Source organism: Diadema antillarum, unplaced genomic scaffold (genome assembly GCF_040938485.1).
Source record: "Diadema antillarum isolate AM-2024a unplaced genomic scaffold, OU_Dant_1.0 seq00002075_RagTag, whole genome shotgun sequence".
Lineage (NCBI taxonomy): Eukaryota > Metazoa > Echinodermata > Echinoidea > Diadematoida > Diadematidae > Diadema > Diadema antillarum.
Window position 1 is genome coordinate 23,827 of NW_027272722.1, and position 18,844 is coordinate 42,670.

The 18,844-nt window shown below is 37.3% G+C and overlaps 1 protein-coding gene across 1 annotated transcript in view; it reads right to left on the bottom strand.

The window, feature by feature from the left end:
- Window positions 1–270: 270 nt before the first annotated feature.
- LOC139713843 (probable serine/threonine-protein kinase pats1) overlaps window positions 271–18,844 on the bottom strand; it is a gene marked incomplete at its 3' end in the record, with an annotated part of 67,532 nt that continues 48,958 nt past the window's right edge. The window contains exons 9-10 of the mRNA XM_071625549.1: window positions 18,301–18,570; window positions 271–465 (exon numbers count right to left, since the gene is read on the bottom strand). Coding sequence (XP_071481650.1) covers window positions 271–465; window positions 18,301–18,570 — 465 coding nt within the window. The remainder of the gene's footprint in view (window positions 466–18,300; window positions 18,571–18,844) is intronic.

Sequence of the window (18,844 nt, forward strand, 5' to 3'; positions counted from 1 at the left end):
CACTTTCCTGTCCGTTTTATGATACCAAATTTTAGCTTAATGTAAAAGAAGACCCGCTCTTTCAGAAAATATGAAAAAGTCAAGTTCGGCTAGGTTGACCTATTTCACTTATTTTCAGTCCTCACGCTAAATCAGTGTGTGCGACTTTATGTTCGTTTTGAGGTGCACGGTCGCATATACTCCTTCCTTCCAGACCACCTTGCAACTGCACTGGAATTTCCGCGTCATTAGTCTGCCACCAGCAGGCGAGATGTTTATGGAAAGACTTACCAGCGATTCACCATGGCTCCTGGTTCTCTCGTGTTTCCCGGGCGGAGCTTCGCAGATGAGGTCAAACATTTCCATGAGTTTGACCAAGAAGTCCCTCTCCTTCACCGAGAAGTCCTCCCACATGGAATTGATAAGGCGCTGTTCAAGTATCCCTTTATCCTCTAGCCTGGTCCAAGCATCGCTGACAGTGCGGTCCTTCCAGCGGCAAAACGACATAAGAAAAGCGAAATTTCACTTGTGTCAATCTTCACTTAAACGTAATTAATGAGACTAACACATCGATTAGTCACATAGGGCGGGTATATACCAAGATCGTTACTCATTATGCTGCATAATGGAGTCATACTCCCACATATTGACTATTATCTTCTCAGCACCTCATTGCTAAATTACAACGCCTTCAAAATGGGTTCGCCGGTGTGGTAGATGCAAATCAAACTCGTCGTCAGTGTTTCAAAGAGTGTGTCTGTACTTGTCATGTATAAAGCCTTGAATGACCTCACTCCAGTAGATTCACTAGTATTAAAGAACGCTCTAGATATGAAGAGTTTGTTCGCAAAAACCGATTTTGTGTAATGATGTATTATTTGATAATGATTGTATCTGTTTTACATTGATATAGCTGATTCTGGGTGCATGCACTGGTCGGGGAGGAAGGTCTCGAGCCTCGGTGATTAAGTTTGCCTTTTCCTCCCCTGGCAACCAGCAGCATGCACCTGGAACCACCACAATTTTTATATCATGTATTTACGATTTTCTGTTTGTATTTTATGTCAGCTTGTATTGTACATTGTATATTGAATTGCCGAATAAATAATGATAATAATAATAAAGTCCATATTTGTCAAATGGAGATATATTGCGATTAAAGGTCAAGAAAAATAAAAAGAATAATAAGAAAATGTTTGCTTCTTTTGACCATAACTTCAAAAATGTACCTTTATTATGTAGTGACCAATATCCCGATTAAAAGATATTATTTTGTACTTTATGACAGAGACCGTAATTCAAAAAGTTCAGAAATGGACTTATCGGTTTTTGAGAACAAACTCTTCATATCTACAATACACGATTTTATTTGTCCATTGTATATCCCCTAAACCCAAAACTGAGTGTAGTATACAAATATACTTGGCCTTGAGAGTTTCTTGTTAAAACTATGGGCAGACTGGATGTGACTCCAAACTAGTACTATTCACTGAGGGGCCCAGCCACAAAGTGAATAGCACTAGTTTGGAGTCACCGAGGCCCATAGTTTCAACAAGAAACTGGAAACTAGGCAAAGTATATTTGTTTTATATTTTGGATCAAAAATTTGAATAAAAAGTGAAAATCATTATAATGAAGTATAGGCGTAGCCGCACTGCGGCGGCAGCGCAGCGCCTGCAATACGCAACAGTGCGAGAGATCGGAAATTGAAAAAACGTAGTAGCCGTGGCACCGCCAGAGTTGCACGTCGCATGTATACAAGCGCTTGTGTGGCCGCTGCAAACCTGAACACTAGAATTCGGGACCGGTGTGGTAGGAAGTAATGTCCGTCCGGAAATAGACTCCGGGGGAACTTATTTCCGGGTTCGAATTTAGGAAATAGTATCCTAGGACCAAATATCCGTTTCGCAAGGACCTAATCGCCGCCGAGGGGGATCGAATCGCCGGGTTTGTACGAAGAAGCCTATTCGGGGGACCAAATCGCCGCTGAGGAGGTCGAATGGGCGGATTTATACGCAAATTCGGGGGGACCAAATCGCCGCCGAGAAAGGACTTGATCGGTGGGTTTAGAAGAACCAAGGAGCTATAGTAATAGTTCCTTAGAAGAACAAGCCTACTATTATACTGTAGTATTCGCTAACGTCAAAGTGCAAGGGACTTAAATCAGCAGGTCAGAAGGATGATTTGCCGCTGAGGTGTTGTTATTTGATTGGTTTAGTGGATTCAAGAAATAATAATATAACTGTTCCATAATAGTCCCTTCATGGTGGGGTTATTGACAAATGTGATTCCTAGCAGTAGGCTACTTCAGAGTTAATGTTGGGAATTGGGCTCTTTTGGCATAGGGTTAGGTACGCTTAATAACAACCCCCCCCCCCCCCCCACAAACTAGTATGATTCTCAGTGCAAGACCAATTATTGGCATAAAAAAGGGAAATCATCACCTTTTCTCCATACATGCAATCTATCAGCTGTTTCTCGACAGAAATGACAAATCCAATAACACTAGTAACATCCTGCACTAACAAGAAGGTAATACCAGGGGCCGCAGAAAAGAAGTTGATGCTATTCAATCCTTTGTCGAAATTATCTCACAATATAGGCCTGTTATCATATTGTCTTATATTCTATATACAATGTTATATTCACCTCATTCTCTGTTGCCTGAGAAATTGAAATGTACATACTATGTTTTTGTCGAAAGACGAAATAAACTTTGAATGAATTAAATCCATTTTTTGACATACAAATTATGGGCAAAAAATATGCAAAGAAGGAGCTGCCATGTAGGGACCTACTTCTAAGGGCAATATAAATATCATATTGTCCATGAATGTTTTCACTATTTTTATTATTTTTTTTGCACTTCAGGTGTAGAAGTCAACGAAGTAGGAAATTTGTAAAGTATTTGCAAATAGGTTTCCCTTCTCTGCATGCTCCTGATCATATATACGGTATGATATCTTTTACCGCATAATCTGGACGAATCAGATCATGACCAAAGGATTATTCAATTCAATTTGATTCAATTCATCTATTTTCATTCTTCGTTTTCCAACAAACATAAAACAGAATAAATCAGGAATTACATCATGAACATAAACATTCGCCTCTGCAAGAGATGAAATAATACAGTTTAACATAAGAATGCATACTGGCAAAAATGCAAAGTTATGTTTTAGTTAAGAAAACAAATTGAGAGGTCCACTAACAAGCTTGTATACTGTTAACCACTCAAAGAATCTTATGAATTACTTATTTACACATACTTATCACAAATATAATTTACGACAGGACGGAACAAAACAGGAGAAACACAAGACGTCTTGACAGAATAGATGGAAAGACCGGAAGGAAAAAAAGAAAAAAGAGAATGCCTATACACGCTGAACAAGGGAAATGGAACAGGGAATTGGGGTGCTTCAGAGCTCACAGCTCACAGCTGTGGAAGTATCATTATAGCTAAATCATTGCGAAATAATGAATTTAGTGACTGACTGATTGATGGTGTATTGAACCCTGAGGTTGATGAGACCTAGCTATTAAAGAAAAAAGATATCAGAGAGGACTTAACAGAAAGAATTTCAACTTACACTTAAAATAATACAAAGATGAATATATATATATTTTTTTTTGCTTCACAGCTTAATGAATTCCAAAATCTGGCACCGGTGTAAATAAAATGTATTCTGAGCCAATAAAGTTCTCAGGAGGGGTAATTGAAACTCATCGATTGCCTAGTGGGATATTTATGAAAAAACTGGTTCCGTGGGAACATTGAATTGAAAATATTGGGAAGTGCATTTGTATTGTAATTAAACACAAAACTTGCCAAGATGAAAAAATAAAGGTACAAATCTTTGATTTTCAAAATCTTATATTTAGTGAATAATAGATCTGAATAAGAACGTGGCGGGATGCCACAAATAATACGAAGTGCTCGTTTTTTTTCTTTTGTAACAGTAGTTTATCTAGTATAGTTTGATGGGCACTACCCCATGCTAGGAGTCCGTAATCAAGATAAGGTAAAATTAGAGAAAATACAACCGCAACAAACAGGGTAATTTGATATGAAACTTGAGTCTATCAATGATATCAATATTAGTCGAAATTATGCGGCCTCCACGAAAGTTTATCGTCCATCGTGATACGTGCAGAGTCATCAGAAATAACCTATGCGTAAAGCTTCTGGAATTGCTAAAAAGCATATTGCTCGGTTTTCTGGAGATTAAGTGATAATTCAGTAGCTCTTATCCACTGAAACACTTTCTCTTCAATTCGGAATTACCGATTCGAACGAGAGTATCTGGATTTTTGCGAGAAAAGAAAATATTTGAGTCATCAGCAAAGAGTATAAATGAGAGTATGTCACATGATCTGCAAAAGCCATTAATGTAAATAACAAAAAGTAAAGGTCCTCTAACAAGCTACCCTGTGGATCCTATAATAGACTTGAGTTGTTCTCATTTAGAGTTATGTATTGTTTTCGATTTTGTAGGTAATTCCTGAATTACTCCAAGGCCTTCCCCCGTATTCAATAATAAGACAACATTTTGTGAAGTAAAATGTCATGATTAATTGTATCGAAGGCCTTGGAGAAGTTCAGGAAGATACCAATAAGATGAGAATGATTATAAATAGTATGCGCGGTGTGTGGTCAATAAACTTCAAATGGACATGAACGGTGCTGTGTTTCTGACGAAACCCAAATTGAGAATTTGTTAAGAAAATTCATTGTTCTTGTAAATATTATGAACCTAAGACCCTAAGATAATGAACTTAACCAGGGAGGTGTCTCACCTCCCTGACCTAACTATTATAGTGTTGATGAAGAATTCAATAAGTGAATACATGTATTTACAACATGCATCTTTTTCACTTCTGCCCTTGATAATAATAATAATAATAATAATAATAATAATAATAATAATAATAATACTAATAATGATAATCTCTTATATAACGCATTTCAGACTTGAAAAGAATTTCAATGCGCTTTACAAACAAAAAGGTACAACAAATAAGTTTCGAGCAGAGGATCGGAGACATCTAGTAGGCTTATTTTGATATGGGGTTATGAGTTCTGTAATGTAGTGCGGGGCTGTTCCGTGTAGTGCCTTGAAAGTAATGAGGAGGATCTTGTATTGAATACGATATCTTATAGGAAGCCAGTGCAGATCTTGAAGGATTATGTGTTCACGTTTCTTGGCAAGTGTAACAAGGCGGGCAGCGGAAGGTTGATAAATATTAGCACATGAGAAACGGCTCAAGGTTTATTCACCCCAACGCTTTATGGTACCATACCCAAGAAATAGCTCGAGCAAATCTTCGCTGACAAATAAAACGAAATTTAAGGTCCACAAAACGGGAATTTCACAAGCAGATATTGTACTCAAAAGCAATATGTAAATGCCTTCATTAAGTCTTCATCAAATTACCATTCAAAAGTATTACGGATTGTGGGAAAGACACAAAGAAACTGTATAAAGCTGTTATTGGTTTAACTTTTACCAAAATACCTCACTCATGATGATCAGACTGAGCTTGAAAATTGTTTTAATCAGAATTTTGTTGGTAGAATCCTGGCAATTCAACAGTCTTTCCAAACTTCCATCGTACAGTCAGATGGCATTGTCTGTGAGGCCAAGTAAGAATTGAGTGAGTTACAGTATGTCACTATAGATGGTATAGAACATTAACTTATTAATCAAGAACTCACCAAACAAATCACGTGAACTAAATACAATCCCAACAGACAGTGGCGTATCGGTGTGGGCAAGGGGGGCACTTGTCCCGGACGCCACTTCTTCGGGGCGACAAAAAACGAAAAAAAAAAAAAAAAAACGAAGAAGAAGAAGAAGAAGAAGAAGAAGAAAAAAAAACACCCTCGACCCGACCGGGGGGGGGGGGAGGGGCAGTAAACCAAATCAAATAAGATAAAAACAAAACATGATGATGACGCGGATAAAATGACAATGTATATTGTGTTCACACATGTCATTTTATATTAAACAGGCAAAATGTTTCACGTAGCAGCGGCTGCAATTTCTTTTATTCTGAAGAGATCGCCGATTGGATCAAAGGAGGGCGCCAACTGTTTCGAACATGGGGGGTGGGGGAGGGGCAAAAAAACAAAACAAAATAAGAACAAAACGTAATGATGACGCAGAAATATACAAATTTCGGCTCACTCGCTTGTACTAATTCAGAGGATTTTTTCAAGTCCTCTGTTTGTTGGTATAAATCGTTATCTATAACGCCGTCACTATTATTATTTTGACTAGAATTGTAAGATTTAATAAGCAAAAAAGACAAGAATTCCATGTTTTGTAAGCTGGAAAACAAAAATTTTCGGCTCGCTCGCCTAATATCTGTCATAAAAAATATAAGAACAAAACGTGATGATGACGCGGAAATAGGGCCTATGCAAATTGCAGCTCACTCGCGCGTACTAAGATGGAGTATTTTTTCAAGTCCTCAGTTTATTGGTATAAATCGTTATCTATAAGGCCGTCACTATATCTTGATTAGAATAAGCCAGTTCGTAATTACCTCATTTACACATTGGTACAAATGACCTTTCTTTTTTCTCTGCTGGTTAGGCACTTCACTCGTTTTCAAAGGGGGCATAATGCATAAGCGTGCCCGACGTAACAATTTATGGAATTCATGTTTTGTATTTGAATGCAATAACAGCCTATTTCCTTATAGCGATGATTGCGAAATAACAGTCTTGTTGTCAGGTGGATGTGCTGGCAAGCCTCATTTATATAAGGATCACATGAATAATTATTGCATCACGGACGCTTATCTCAATGAATTTACAAACCAAAATGCCTGTTGGTAAAAATGATCTTTTTCTGCTCATGCGCAGAGTGTGATTACGAACTGGTCTATTGTAAGATTAAATAAGCTGAAATGACAAGAATTCCATGTTTTATAAGCTGAAATACAAACATTTTCGGCTCGCTCGTTGCGCTCAATATCCAAAATTTATTACATTTAAATCACCCTCAAAAGACCTCAAAAGCATATGATATGAAAAAGCATAAAGTCTCTATCGGGATGGGGTTTAGGTTTAACACTTTTTCAGAAATTAGGAGCGCAGATTTTCGCGCTTGCCCAGGGCGCCGTTTTCCCTAGATACGCCACTGACAACTGATTTGGTTAAGAATTGTAGCACAGTTTTGGTATTATACCCGTTATTATAAGAATCACAAACATGCCAGCCTGAGATAAGGTGTATTCCCACAGGATTGTAAAAGAGTTGCTATTTATCAAAATTTAAGAAACAACAATAGGTTTGGAGTTTCTCTGAGACTACCGTCTAATCTCACTTTTATTCTTTTTGAGTAAACTGCTTGAAAGTTGTTGTTATCTGCAAGATTGGTTTTCTTTTATCCATTTAGATCTGCTATTTAGCCTGGTCGAATGATGTGGAAACACTGTTGGTCAATTTAACATACATTATTGTGCTCAGAGAATTATGGGAATATCACTGTTGTTATCATGCTTGATATGAGCTCAGCTCGTGGCACAGTAAATCACGCTATGCAGACTCAAAGGTTGAAATATTTGGGTATCGAGGAAACCGTACTTGATTAGTCCCATTTCTCTGAACAATCCCAGTGGTACGTCAGAATCACATTTGTTATTTTTCCCCTGGTCATAAAGCTACTGCACAAGTTTGGCAATGTTTGATGTACCAAAGCCAGGAAAGGGTATTGTTGGAAGCCCGCTATCTTTTTTACTTGTGCACAGTAAATCAGTGAAGTGTATTTCGCTAACATTGTAGTAGTTATCATTGTTATGCAGATGATATAAAACTCTTTGTGTCTTAAAACCTATACTACCTTTACCGTGTCATCCGCCAATGCAAAACTGTCTTGAAGAATGTTTCCCAGACCTGAAAATCTAGTTTGCATCCAATGACCTTAAACTGACTAATGGTAAAGCTTAATTTTTCTTATTTACTATTAGATTCAAATGACATGCTAAGTAAGAACGACTATCACGAGAGCGCCTTATGTTCACATTGCTAGCAATTTTACATCATTCCATCAAAAACAGTCCGTTATAGCTGTTATAGGGGTCCAGGAAATGTCTTTTCCAAATCATATTATTCAAGTTCAGCGGAGTATTAAATATCATGCAGTTGCATAATTTAAGTTTCATAAAAAAGATATTCTCTAAATCCGCAAAATGAATGCTTTTTCTTTTTTTTTTCTTTTTATATTTTCTCATTTGGATTTTTTTTTCGAATTTGCTGCTATGTAATCTCCACAGGGAGATGTTATAAAACCTCAACAATACCAAAATTATTCCTCCCGCCTGTCACAAAAAAAGTTTGATAACATATCACCAATCTTCCGTTCTTTACGTTGAAAAAAAAAAAAACATTTTTAAGATTCTGTTATTAGTACATCATTCAGTTCACTCTCTTTCCCCGCATACTTGCAAGTCTCTGTACGATTCCCAAATACACATTGAAGCGGAGACGAAGCCTATACGTTCTTCATGTGAGATGCACTGTCCATTCTAATACCAAGAAATTAACATGGATGGGGATCGCTCTCTCTCTCTCGGTCATAGGATCATGCAAACTGTAACATATTCCACTGCGCCAACTTCCATCTACAGGAACATTCAAATCTAAACTAGGGACGTATTACGTGTTGAGGATTACATATAACTGCAATCCATGATATATATATTTAAAAAAAATTCTTGTCAGGGATTATGTTTCCTTTTTTTTGTCATTTACTTCCCTGTTGTCATGTTTTGTACATGTAGGCCTAGGTAATGTGTGTATATTTTTCTTTCTTCCTTCCTTTTCAAAGCGCCTTTGGCACCAACATTGAATATGTGCGCCATACAGAATACACGTAGTGACTGCAGGTGTATTATCATTATTATTTTTTCCAAAATGAATTTCACGAAAGTCGTACCCATGGTGGCATTCAGAATGCAGACGTAGAACTTGTGAAACGTTGCATGGTAATGGGGATGGGGTTAACTTTGAACCCCCCCCCCCCCCCACCACCACCACCACCACAGTGTAAGCACCACTAAATAAAACAGAAACATACTCAAGTGATACAACGTGTACATACCAATAATAGGACGATTTTCTTGCCCAGCAAAAATAGGAATGTGTGGGACTGAGTGTTATGTAGAACGCAGCGACTTAAGTCACCAAGTAAGTTTGTTTGTTTGTTTGTTTGTTTGCTTTTATTTCTGCATTCAATCAGATGCAATTTGAATGCAAACTTCAAAAAGTACAAAGACAAAGAATAACAAGTGCAGTGAAATAAATCGATAACAGTACATAAATAGATTCACATAGGTGATTGCATTGAGCAATGTAGATACACAGTAACATAAAATAAAATATACAGTATTTTTCAGTAAACAACAGAGATAATTGAATGCAGGAGACCACCATCATAAGCGATTAAGCTTGAAATGGATGGAGGCCTCATAAAATGACTATCCAACGACATAACTCTCTTGGAGGAAGGTGATCAGGTGAGTGCAGTGCAGTTGCAGGTGAGAGTGCAAGATGCAGTTGAAGGAAGAAAATAGAGATTGACAATAAGATGACAATCTATACTATAAATATTTGTTAGCTCAATTGGTTTGGAGAATATAATTGTATCAAATATCGTTTAAGTGAAGCTTTCAAAGAATAAATACTTGAACAAGACTTTATATTATCCGGGAGATTATTCCAAATATCCGGACCCGAATGTCTTATAGATTTATGTGTCACTAATAATTTGGGATTCAAAAGGTGGAAATTTCTACATATACGAGTAGGGTACGAATGGACAGAAGTATTGAACCTAAACATGTTATCAAACGATGATGGAAGTTGATGATGTATATATTTGAACATAATTACTGCTACTTGAATAATATTCAAATCAAAAACCTTCAATGTTTTAAGCTCATGAAATAAAGAATCAGTATGAGCCAGAAAATGCGATCCTGTACAAATACGTATAACTTTCTTTTGTAATTTAAATATAGAATTTATTTTGGTAGAGCCGCAAGTACCCCATACAACATTGCAATAACTTATATATGGGAGAATTAAGGAATTATATAATAGAAATAAAGTTGAACGAGGAAGAAAGAACTTCAGCTTGGAAATTATCCCTATATTTCTAGAAAGACACGTTGTAACATGATGTAAATGCTCATTCCAAGTCAAACTTTCATCTATATATACTCCTAAATATTTTGAATTCATTTTCTTTTCTAATGGGATATCATCAATATTAATATGTATCAACGTATCTTCATTATGAGAATAAAGTTTGAAATGAATAAAATGAGTCTTTTTTATATTCAAAGAAAGTTTATTAGACTTAAACCAATTTGATACTTTACTAATTTCAATACTTAAAGTGTCATTTAAAATCTTAAGATCTTTATGAGAATAAAATATATTCGTATCATCAGCAAATAGAACAAAAGAGAGAAGAGAGGATGTATTTATGATATCATTAACATAAAGAAGGAATGGTAATGGGCCTAGAATTAAGCCTTGAGGAACACCACATTTAATTAAAAGGGGGTCAGATTCACAACCATTAAAAATAACATATTGTCTTCTATTAGTTAGATAATCTTTAAGCCATAAAAGTGCTTGTCCTCGAATACCATAATGACTAAGTTTGGTGAGTAAAATAGAATGATCAAGAGTATCGAATGCTTTACTCAAATCACAAAATATACCTGCAACATGTTCTTTGTTTGCAAAAGCACTCGTAATTTTGTCATAAATTTGTATTAGTGCTAAATCAGTTGAATAATTTTTTCTGAAACCATATTGATTGGGAATAAGTAAATCATACTTATTAATAAATTTAAGAAGTCTATTATAAACAATTTTTTCTAAGATTTTGGATATACTAGGCAATAAAGAAATAGGACGATAATTGCTAATTTCATGAGGATCATATTTTTTATGTACAGGATTAACTTTCGCTATTTTCAGCAGATCAGGGAAAATACCTTGTGATAAAGAAAGATTAAATGTGACTGTGCACCTCAAAACGAACATAAAGTCGCACACACTGGTTTTGCGTGAGGACTGAAAATAAGTGAAATGGGTCAACCTAGCCGAACTTGACTTTTTCATATTATCTGAAAGAGAGGGTCTTCTTTTACATTATGCTAAAATTTGGTATCATAAAACGGGCAGGAAAGTGTGTTTTTTAGCAGTTTATCTCAAACATTTTGGTAGAATAGTGTGATTATGTGTGTCTTTAGAACCCATTTTTCATTTCTGAAAAACCTTGTCCACACTCTTCACTTTCAACTCTAATAACTTTTGAAAGGATAGTGCTACTGCTTTGAAAGTTGACATTAATTATGGACAGAATGTGTTAATGAGGCATGCTTAATTTCACTTTAATGTGATAATCCCTTCATTGTTGTTACTCTGGTGGTTTACTTCCTGTTTTTGTCCCATTCATCGCACAGCCAGCACAGTTTGGTAAAGATTAAGCGCTTGAATAGACACTGCACTTCAGAGCCTCTTTTCTCAGTTCACACTTTTCCTGAGTTTGTGCTTTCTTTCCAATATTTAGATAGGTTAGGAGAGTCCATTTGATTTGAGTTATACATCATTGGAATGCTTAAAGTCTGCTCTTTCAGAATTTGGTCTTAACTAAAAATTTATGTCTGGCGACTTTTTGTTTGTTTTGAGGTGCAGTGTCACAAATATATAACTTAACGATTCTGCGAGTGGATAAACTATTTCTTTCAATAACATCATACTTATTTTATCAGAACCACAAGATTTAGAGCTATTTAAAGATTTAGTGATACTAATGATTTCACTGGGACTTGTTGGATTAAAATAAATAGACTCTTGATTTTGGTCAAAAAGATAATCTGTAAAATGAGCAGAAGTATTGCTAATTTTAGTAGCAAGTTCCGGACCGATATTAACGAAAAATGAGTTAAATGAATTAGCATACATATTGGGATCATTTATTTTAATACCGTTTAATGTGATATCATCCGTTGGCGGAGAATCAGGCTTCTTACCTAGGACCTCTTTAATAATTTTCCATGTTGCATTAATATTCGAAGAAACCTTTTTCATTCTATCAGAAAAATATAATCTGCGGGATAAACGAATCAATTTTGTCAATTTATTTCGATAAACTTTATACATATTCAAATTAAATTCAGTTGGGTTACAAATATGTAACTTATTCAAAAAATTACGAGTGTTTATGGATTTCAAAATACCTTTTGTAATCCAAGGATTTTTTGGTTTATTTCGGTTACTTTTTGTTCTGCATAAAGGAATATTATTTTCATAATGATATAATAATTTATCATTAAAACATTGATATGCCAAATTAACATTGTTAATACTATAAATATCTGTCCATTCCTCTAAAAATAAATTCTGTTTCAATAATTCCACATTACGTTTTGACTCTTTATAATACCATATTTTATCATGTAATTTATTACGACCCACATTACATTCACAAATTGAAAATATTGGTAAATGATCAGAAACTTCAGAACATAATATACCCCCCAAAATTGTATTATTATACACATTCGAAAATATATTATCAATCTGAGTTGATGAGTGTGGATTTATCCTGGTGGGTTTATTGATAATCGACATAAAACCACATGAATACATTAAATGCATAAAATTAAGGGAATTATTGTTATCGGATGTGGGGGAAAAGTTAATGTTGAAATCACCAAAAATAAAAACATGTTTACTTTCATTACCTATCTGATGGAGATATAAATCCAATTCATCACAAAATAATTCACAATTCAGATCAGGAGGTCGATAAATTAAACCTATAATAACATTTTTAGAGATTGGGTTCTCAATTTCAATAAATAACGTTTCTGCATATCTTAACGTGATTTCAGAACGGATTTTGAACGGTAAATTTTGCGCAATATTAAACGCAACACCGCCACCCCTTTTTCCTTGACGATCAGCCCTAACTAATTTATGATTGGGTAAATTAAAGATATCTGGGGAGTTTTGATGTAACCAAGTTTCACTGATTCCAATAACAGAAAATTCAAAATTGTTTAAAGAGTGCAAAAGATTTTCCAAATATTCAAAATTTTTATTTAAACTCCTAGAGTTTATATGAAGAAGTGAAATATTTTCTGAACTATACGATACAATATCATTGAATTCAAGGGGTGTGTAATATTTACTGTCGCGCATAGGCATAACGTCAGCAGGAATATCGGGGGTATTCACATGTGACGCCATTCTGTAATACAGAAATGTAAATTACCGGAGATTTGAGAGACAACAACTGCATAGGTGCTAATGTGCATTTTGCAAGTGCATACTACTGTGCAGGTGTGTGTACAAAGTGCAAATGTGTGTGGGGTTTCAATATACAATACAAAATTTGGTACAATTAGACCCATCTTGGTCACACTTACAATAATTACTAGTACGCAATTACAACAGATCACCAGGGGATAGCCGGACCACTCAGTATAAAGGTGTTGTGTTTTAAAACACGTACAGACAGAGAATTCAAGGACCGTGACACGGTCTGGAATCAAACACTAATATTCGGATATGAAGTGTAATTTTGTTATCCAAATCACATCAGAACTTCCACTCAACTATTAATAGATACGGTCATGGTACCAAACAGACACCACTTGAAATGTAGATTTAAAATGATTAAATTTCGACCCAGTGTCCTGTACTGTCGCAGTACACATCGGCCACTGGCGCTATCGCTGCTGGCAGAGTTACTGTGTGTGAGAGTAGGGACACTATTTCCGTCAGTGTTGAAAAGACCTAGGACCATATCGCCGGTTGAAATTAGGATACCACATCCTCAGACATTAAATCCTGAAACCTGACACGGAGATTTGGTCCTCCGGAGTGTTTCTCCAGGGGGGACATAATCGCCTACTACACCGGACGCGGACGGGTACACTTGATTGAAAAGAAGGGTGATTGTGACATCATTTTGCAAATAGTATACTATTTGCAAAATGTCGTCATAAAAGTGACGTCATTTTGCAAATAGTACCTCATGGAGTGTCAAAACACACCAACACTCTAAAATAGTTCAAAATACCTATAATCACGTGAAGCTCTTTTAACCAATTAATGGGTGACACATTTTTGATCCAAAATATAAAAAAAAAAAAATATGTCCATTATTATAGTCCAACCTTATGGAATACTAGCCCACAAGTCACAAATACGTGTCATTATCATCATTCAAGAAGGAATGAAAAATTCCTCTCCTTTATTCACCGGTTGCTATTATACATTCTTGTTGCAGTAACACTATGGTGTGCAATTAAACTACAGTTGTTGTTGAAGTGTCTTCGTGGTTGGGTATACGTCACTTGCAGAATAGCAAGTAAAGTGAAAAGAAACAGCTCGCCTGTTTACATTACATGCATGTGAAGCTGGAGTACGAGTGTGAATCGCTGTGGGTGTGTTGCGACACGGATTGTCGCCCCCGTCACGGATTGTCGTCTGGCGACAATCCGTGACGAGGGCTGGCGGCACGGGTTGTCGCCCGCCCTCAAAGCACATTTTGCTGGGTAATATCGTTCTGGACATAGTCATTGAAATACTAACACATAACTTACATGGCTACATCCATGCAAACATGCCATGTAAAAAGTCATGGTGAGGTTTCAAGGAAGTGTGTATGTGCGCGTGCACATGATAATTTAGTGTCCGTTTGTGTGTGTGTGTGTGTGTGTGTGTGTGTGTGTGTGATGGAGCGCTGCGCGTGTTGTGGGAATTGTGTCGCTTGAATGTTTCGTTCCTATTATCTCCTGCGTGCTAATGCAACAGTCACGCAGTGCTTTACGATGGGTTACGTACGTCGCGGATAGATGAGGATGAGTGGACGCAGGGGGACGCAGCGTGGACGCAGGCATCCGCAGGGACGTATGTAGACGTAACTGTCCGTAACTCGTCTGTACAGCAACGTAAAATGAAGGCGGCAAGCCTGCGAAATTTTGAAATGTTCAAATTTCGCAGAGGGACTCCAAGGACGCAGACTTACGTATGGTAACCGTAACCAAACGTAACTACCCGTAACTGAACGTAACTCTCCATAGCTTGAACGCAGACCATCCGCAAAACATTTTACCTCCCTTCCGTTTGCGTTCGTTTACGTCCACCGTAAGTATTCGAAATCAACCTCAAGTTAACGTATCACAACACTTTCGTCCGCTTACGGATATTTCCGGAGAGTTACGGATGCTGTACACGATTACGTAGTTTTCTGTTTTCCACTCGCATGGGAGCACAGAGACGCGTGGGAAGCCACACAACTCGTGCTGCCAAGCTGCAGCGCATTTACCTGAAGGAATGCTACAACACACTCGAAGCGGTAGAGTGGCAGAACTGCAAAGTCAAGTTACTAAATTTCTCCCACATATGGTCATTTTAGGTGGCACCCATATACGCATGACATCGCTTGACCATTGGTGCTGAACATTTTTTCCTTGTACTATTTGAATGTATATTTTTCGAAACTTGGAACGAAATTTTTGGGTTGGGGATGAGGTGACAGCATTTTTTCACTTTTCTGGCCGGGAAGGTGTGGGACAGCGATAAACGATATAAAATGAGAACGAATTTAGTATTTCCCTCTAGTCGTACCCACTTTTACGCTCCATGGATATTACATTTTTTGTTGATATTGTATTTGGGTGTGGGAGGGGTGTCCGAATGTCCTAATGATTTTTTTTCTGGAAATGTAATAGGCTTTGCTTTATTATAACAAGCTCCCTAACATAACCCAGAAAGTCATGAATATCGCTGCACAATGACAGCGTAACCACAGTTTCTCTATTCCATGACTGTAAGTAATATTTTCTTACTCTGTTTATCTTATCGATCTAGATAGTATTCTATTTGTGGTATAATAATGTTATGTAGTCATTACATTTATGATGTTTATCCATATTTGAGCTGCTCAAATAAGATTCAAACCTCACGTTCAAAATTTCATATATCTTTCATTACTGTAAAGCAAATAAAAGAAATGCGAAAACTTTTCACAAATCGTACGTAAATTCAATTTCAGTTTTCCCCAGTGTACAATGTAAGACAGTCTATTATGTGATACATTTGCTGTCATAATACATTGACTTGGCAGGGATCGTCATCACGATCCGAAAATATCCGCAACTCTCCGTAAATAGTCGCAACTCTCCGCAAGTGTTCCGAACTATTCGGAAGTTTATTCAAATCAATTCAATAATTGTTTTATTACAATCGCATTGCAGTCAGAGACCGAATAGAGCGATGTTACAAAAAGTATAACACATACACAATATAGATAAAATGATTACAAAATTACAAAAAAAAACACCAACATTTAAATCATAAAAGCATCATATTTAGCCAGGATATGGACTCGAGAGGAAGTGAGGAAGGGAAGAAAGACAGAGGCATTGATAGGGATTATAGAGGCATAAATGAGGGTGGGAGAGAAAGGGAAAGAGGGAGTTCGCGTAAGAAAAAAAAAAGAACATAAACGTCATCAATTAAGATACATAAGTTCATTCATTCAAGTTATGCAAGTTGAAAGAACAAAATTACGTGCCAATTCGTAAGAATATCCGCAAGTGGACGCAGGTATCCGCATTTGGTCGTATCTCTCCGTATCGCCCGCATATTTTTTCCCGTATGTTTTATAAAAATGCTCTGGTGAAAGCAAGAGATCCCCGGGTGTCCGCAGAAAAAAAAAGACTTATTTGGACGTAACGCCGGACGCAGAGCATTACGTGACTGGGGCCTTTACGTAGACACACGAACGCTCACACACAACACACATACGTAGGGCCTACGTAGCCCACGAACACCAAACCCCTCAGATACTCATGCAGGCACAAAACTGCGCCCACAAACACGCACCATCACATACCCTTTGATATACACATACGCCACTATATACCACATACACACGTAAGCATACAGGCACACTAATACACAAAGACAAACAAACCACTACCACTATACAACCACCACAATGCACAGTTTCTACATTATTGTATTATTATACTCCAAACACACACACACACACACACACACACACAACAATACGGAAACCCATACACAAGTCACTTATTGTACGCACCTACAAATCATACACATCACATAATATTATCATGCGCATAACTTACCAGTCATACCCATCCCACCAAAGCTTAACACCGGAGGAACCACCCCGAGCCCGGGGCGACAAACCTTGACGGGGCGACAATCCGTGTCGCAACAAATTTTTTGCCATCATGGATTGTCGCCTTCGAGGTCAAAAACTGGGAACTGCACAAGCGTCACGGATTGTCGCTAGACGACAATCTGTGACGGGGGCGACAATCCGTGTCGCAACAGGGTGCAGTGCATGAGCATGCATGCAAACATGCAGTGAACGAATCTACGTTGTGCATACAGACGACATATCTGATAGTTTCATCGAATTTTGCAATCAATCATGGAATAAAACTAGATAATTTCGCCTTAAAATACACCGATAGTAAGTGTGTTATCACCCCTATACCTGCCGCTAGAAGAATACCTGAATGTAATTTGAAACGTCAGCCAAGGGCCAGAGGCCGGGGTACACTTGTACAATGTATAATAATGTAGTGCAACTGTAATTTCAAAATAATCAATGTCCGATCGTGGCTGCCGTGTACTGTGTGTGTGTGTGCCCCTTCCCCCCCCCCCCCAAACCCGATTGAGATGGGGCGTTCGATTCTCCGCACACGACCTGTGGCCAGGGAGACGGACCGTTCAGTGAATTAAGTTTCGCCTGAAAACTATTTTTGTTTCATCTGAATTTCTATATTCAGTTTCTTAGTAATATGTACCGTGTTTTTTTTTAATCTTTGCACTTAACTTTGTTAGTATTGCATGTTGTTTTTATACAGGGTTCCTTAGTAAATTAGTTTGTGTGTGGGTGTGTTTTGTGTTTTTTTTTTTCTAGCTTAAAGGGCTAGCCTGTCATAATAACACGAATAAATAATAAAAATACTTGCTATTCAATTGGTAAACACAGAATCCAAGGTGACTAATACAGCCGTTAAAATGGGAAAAGCACCTGAAAAAGGGATTCGCCATTTGCATCAAAAGGTCAAGATTTATCTCAGTAAACGAATCTGAAATTCTGGTCATTACTGACGATAGGTCAAATTCTACTGCGGGCATGCGCGCGGTAGAGTTTGCTCTTCTGGGTTATCCACATTGCAGTGCAATGTTGCGTTCGTTTTGATCTTTGACCTTTCACCGGAAGGACTTACTCTCTCTAAGGGCTCCAACACAGTGATGACTTTTTTGAAGACGTCGATTAGCCCCTGTGGATTAAGGATTACGTAGTCTCCTAGGTTACTCGCTTCCTTGTCCTTCAGCTTCACCTTGTCCGTTTCCCTCGCCATCTCTTCCTCCATTTCCTCCTCCTCCTTCTCCTGCTCCTGCTCCTCTCCGAAGTAGACAATAAAGCCGAGGTCGTGGTAGAAATGGAGCATGGTGACGATCTCCTCGTCACTGCCCATCTCAACCATCTCTGCAACCTTTAGAAGATAGGATGGAGACTTCTATTGTCATATTACTAAAAATAATCAAATGGGGGAGGGGAAAGGGGATAGTGCATGACGATTTACATTGGTCTCTAGCTCTCTTTGACAGTACCAAGGGGAAGCAGTAAACTTTGTGTTTGCATAAGCGTTATTTTTTTTTCATATATTTCATGTTTTTTGCCATTTTGATAACTCGAATAGCATTATATTTTACACCCAACACAAGTCAGTTAGGAGCTAATAATTGGTTTCGTGTTCTATGGAGAAA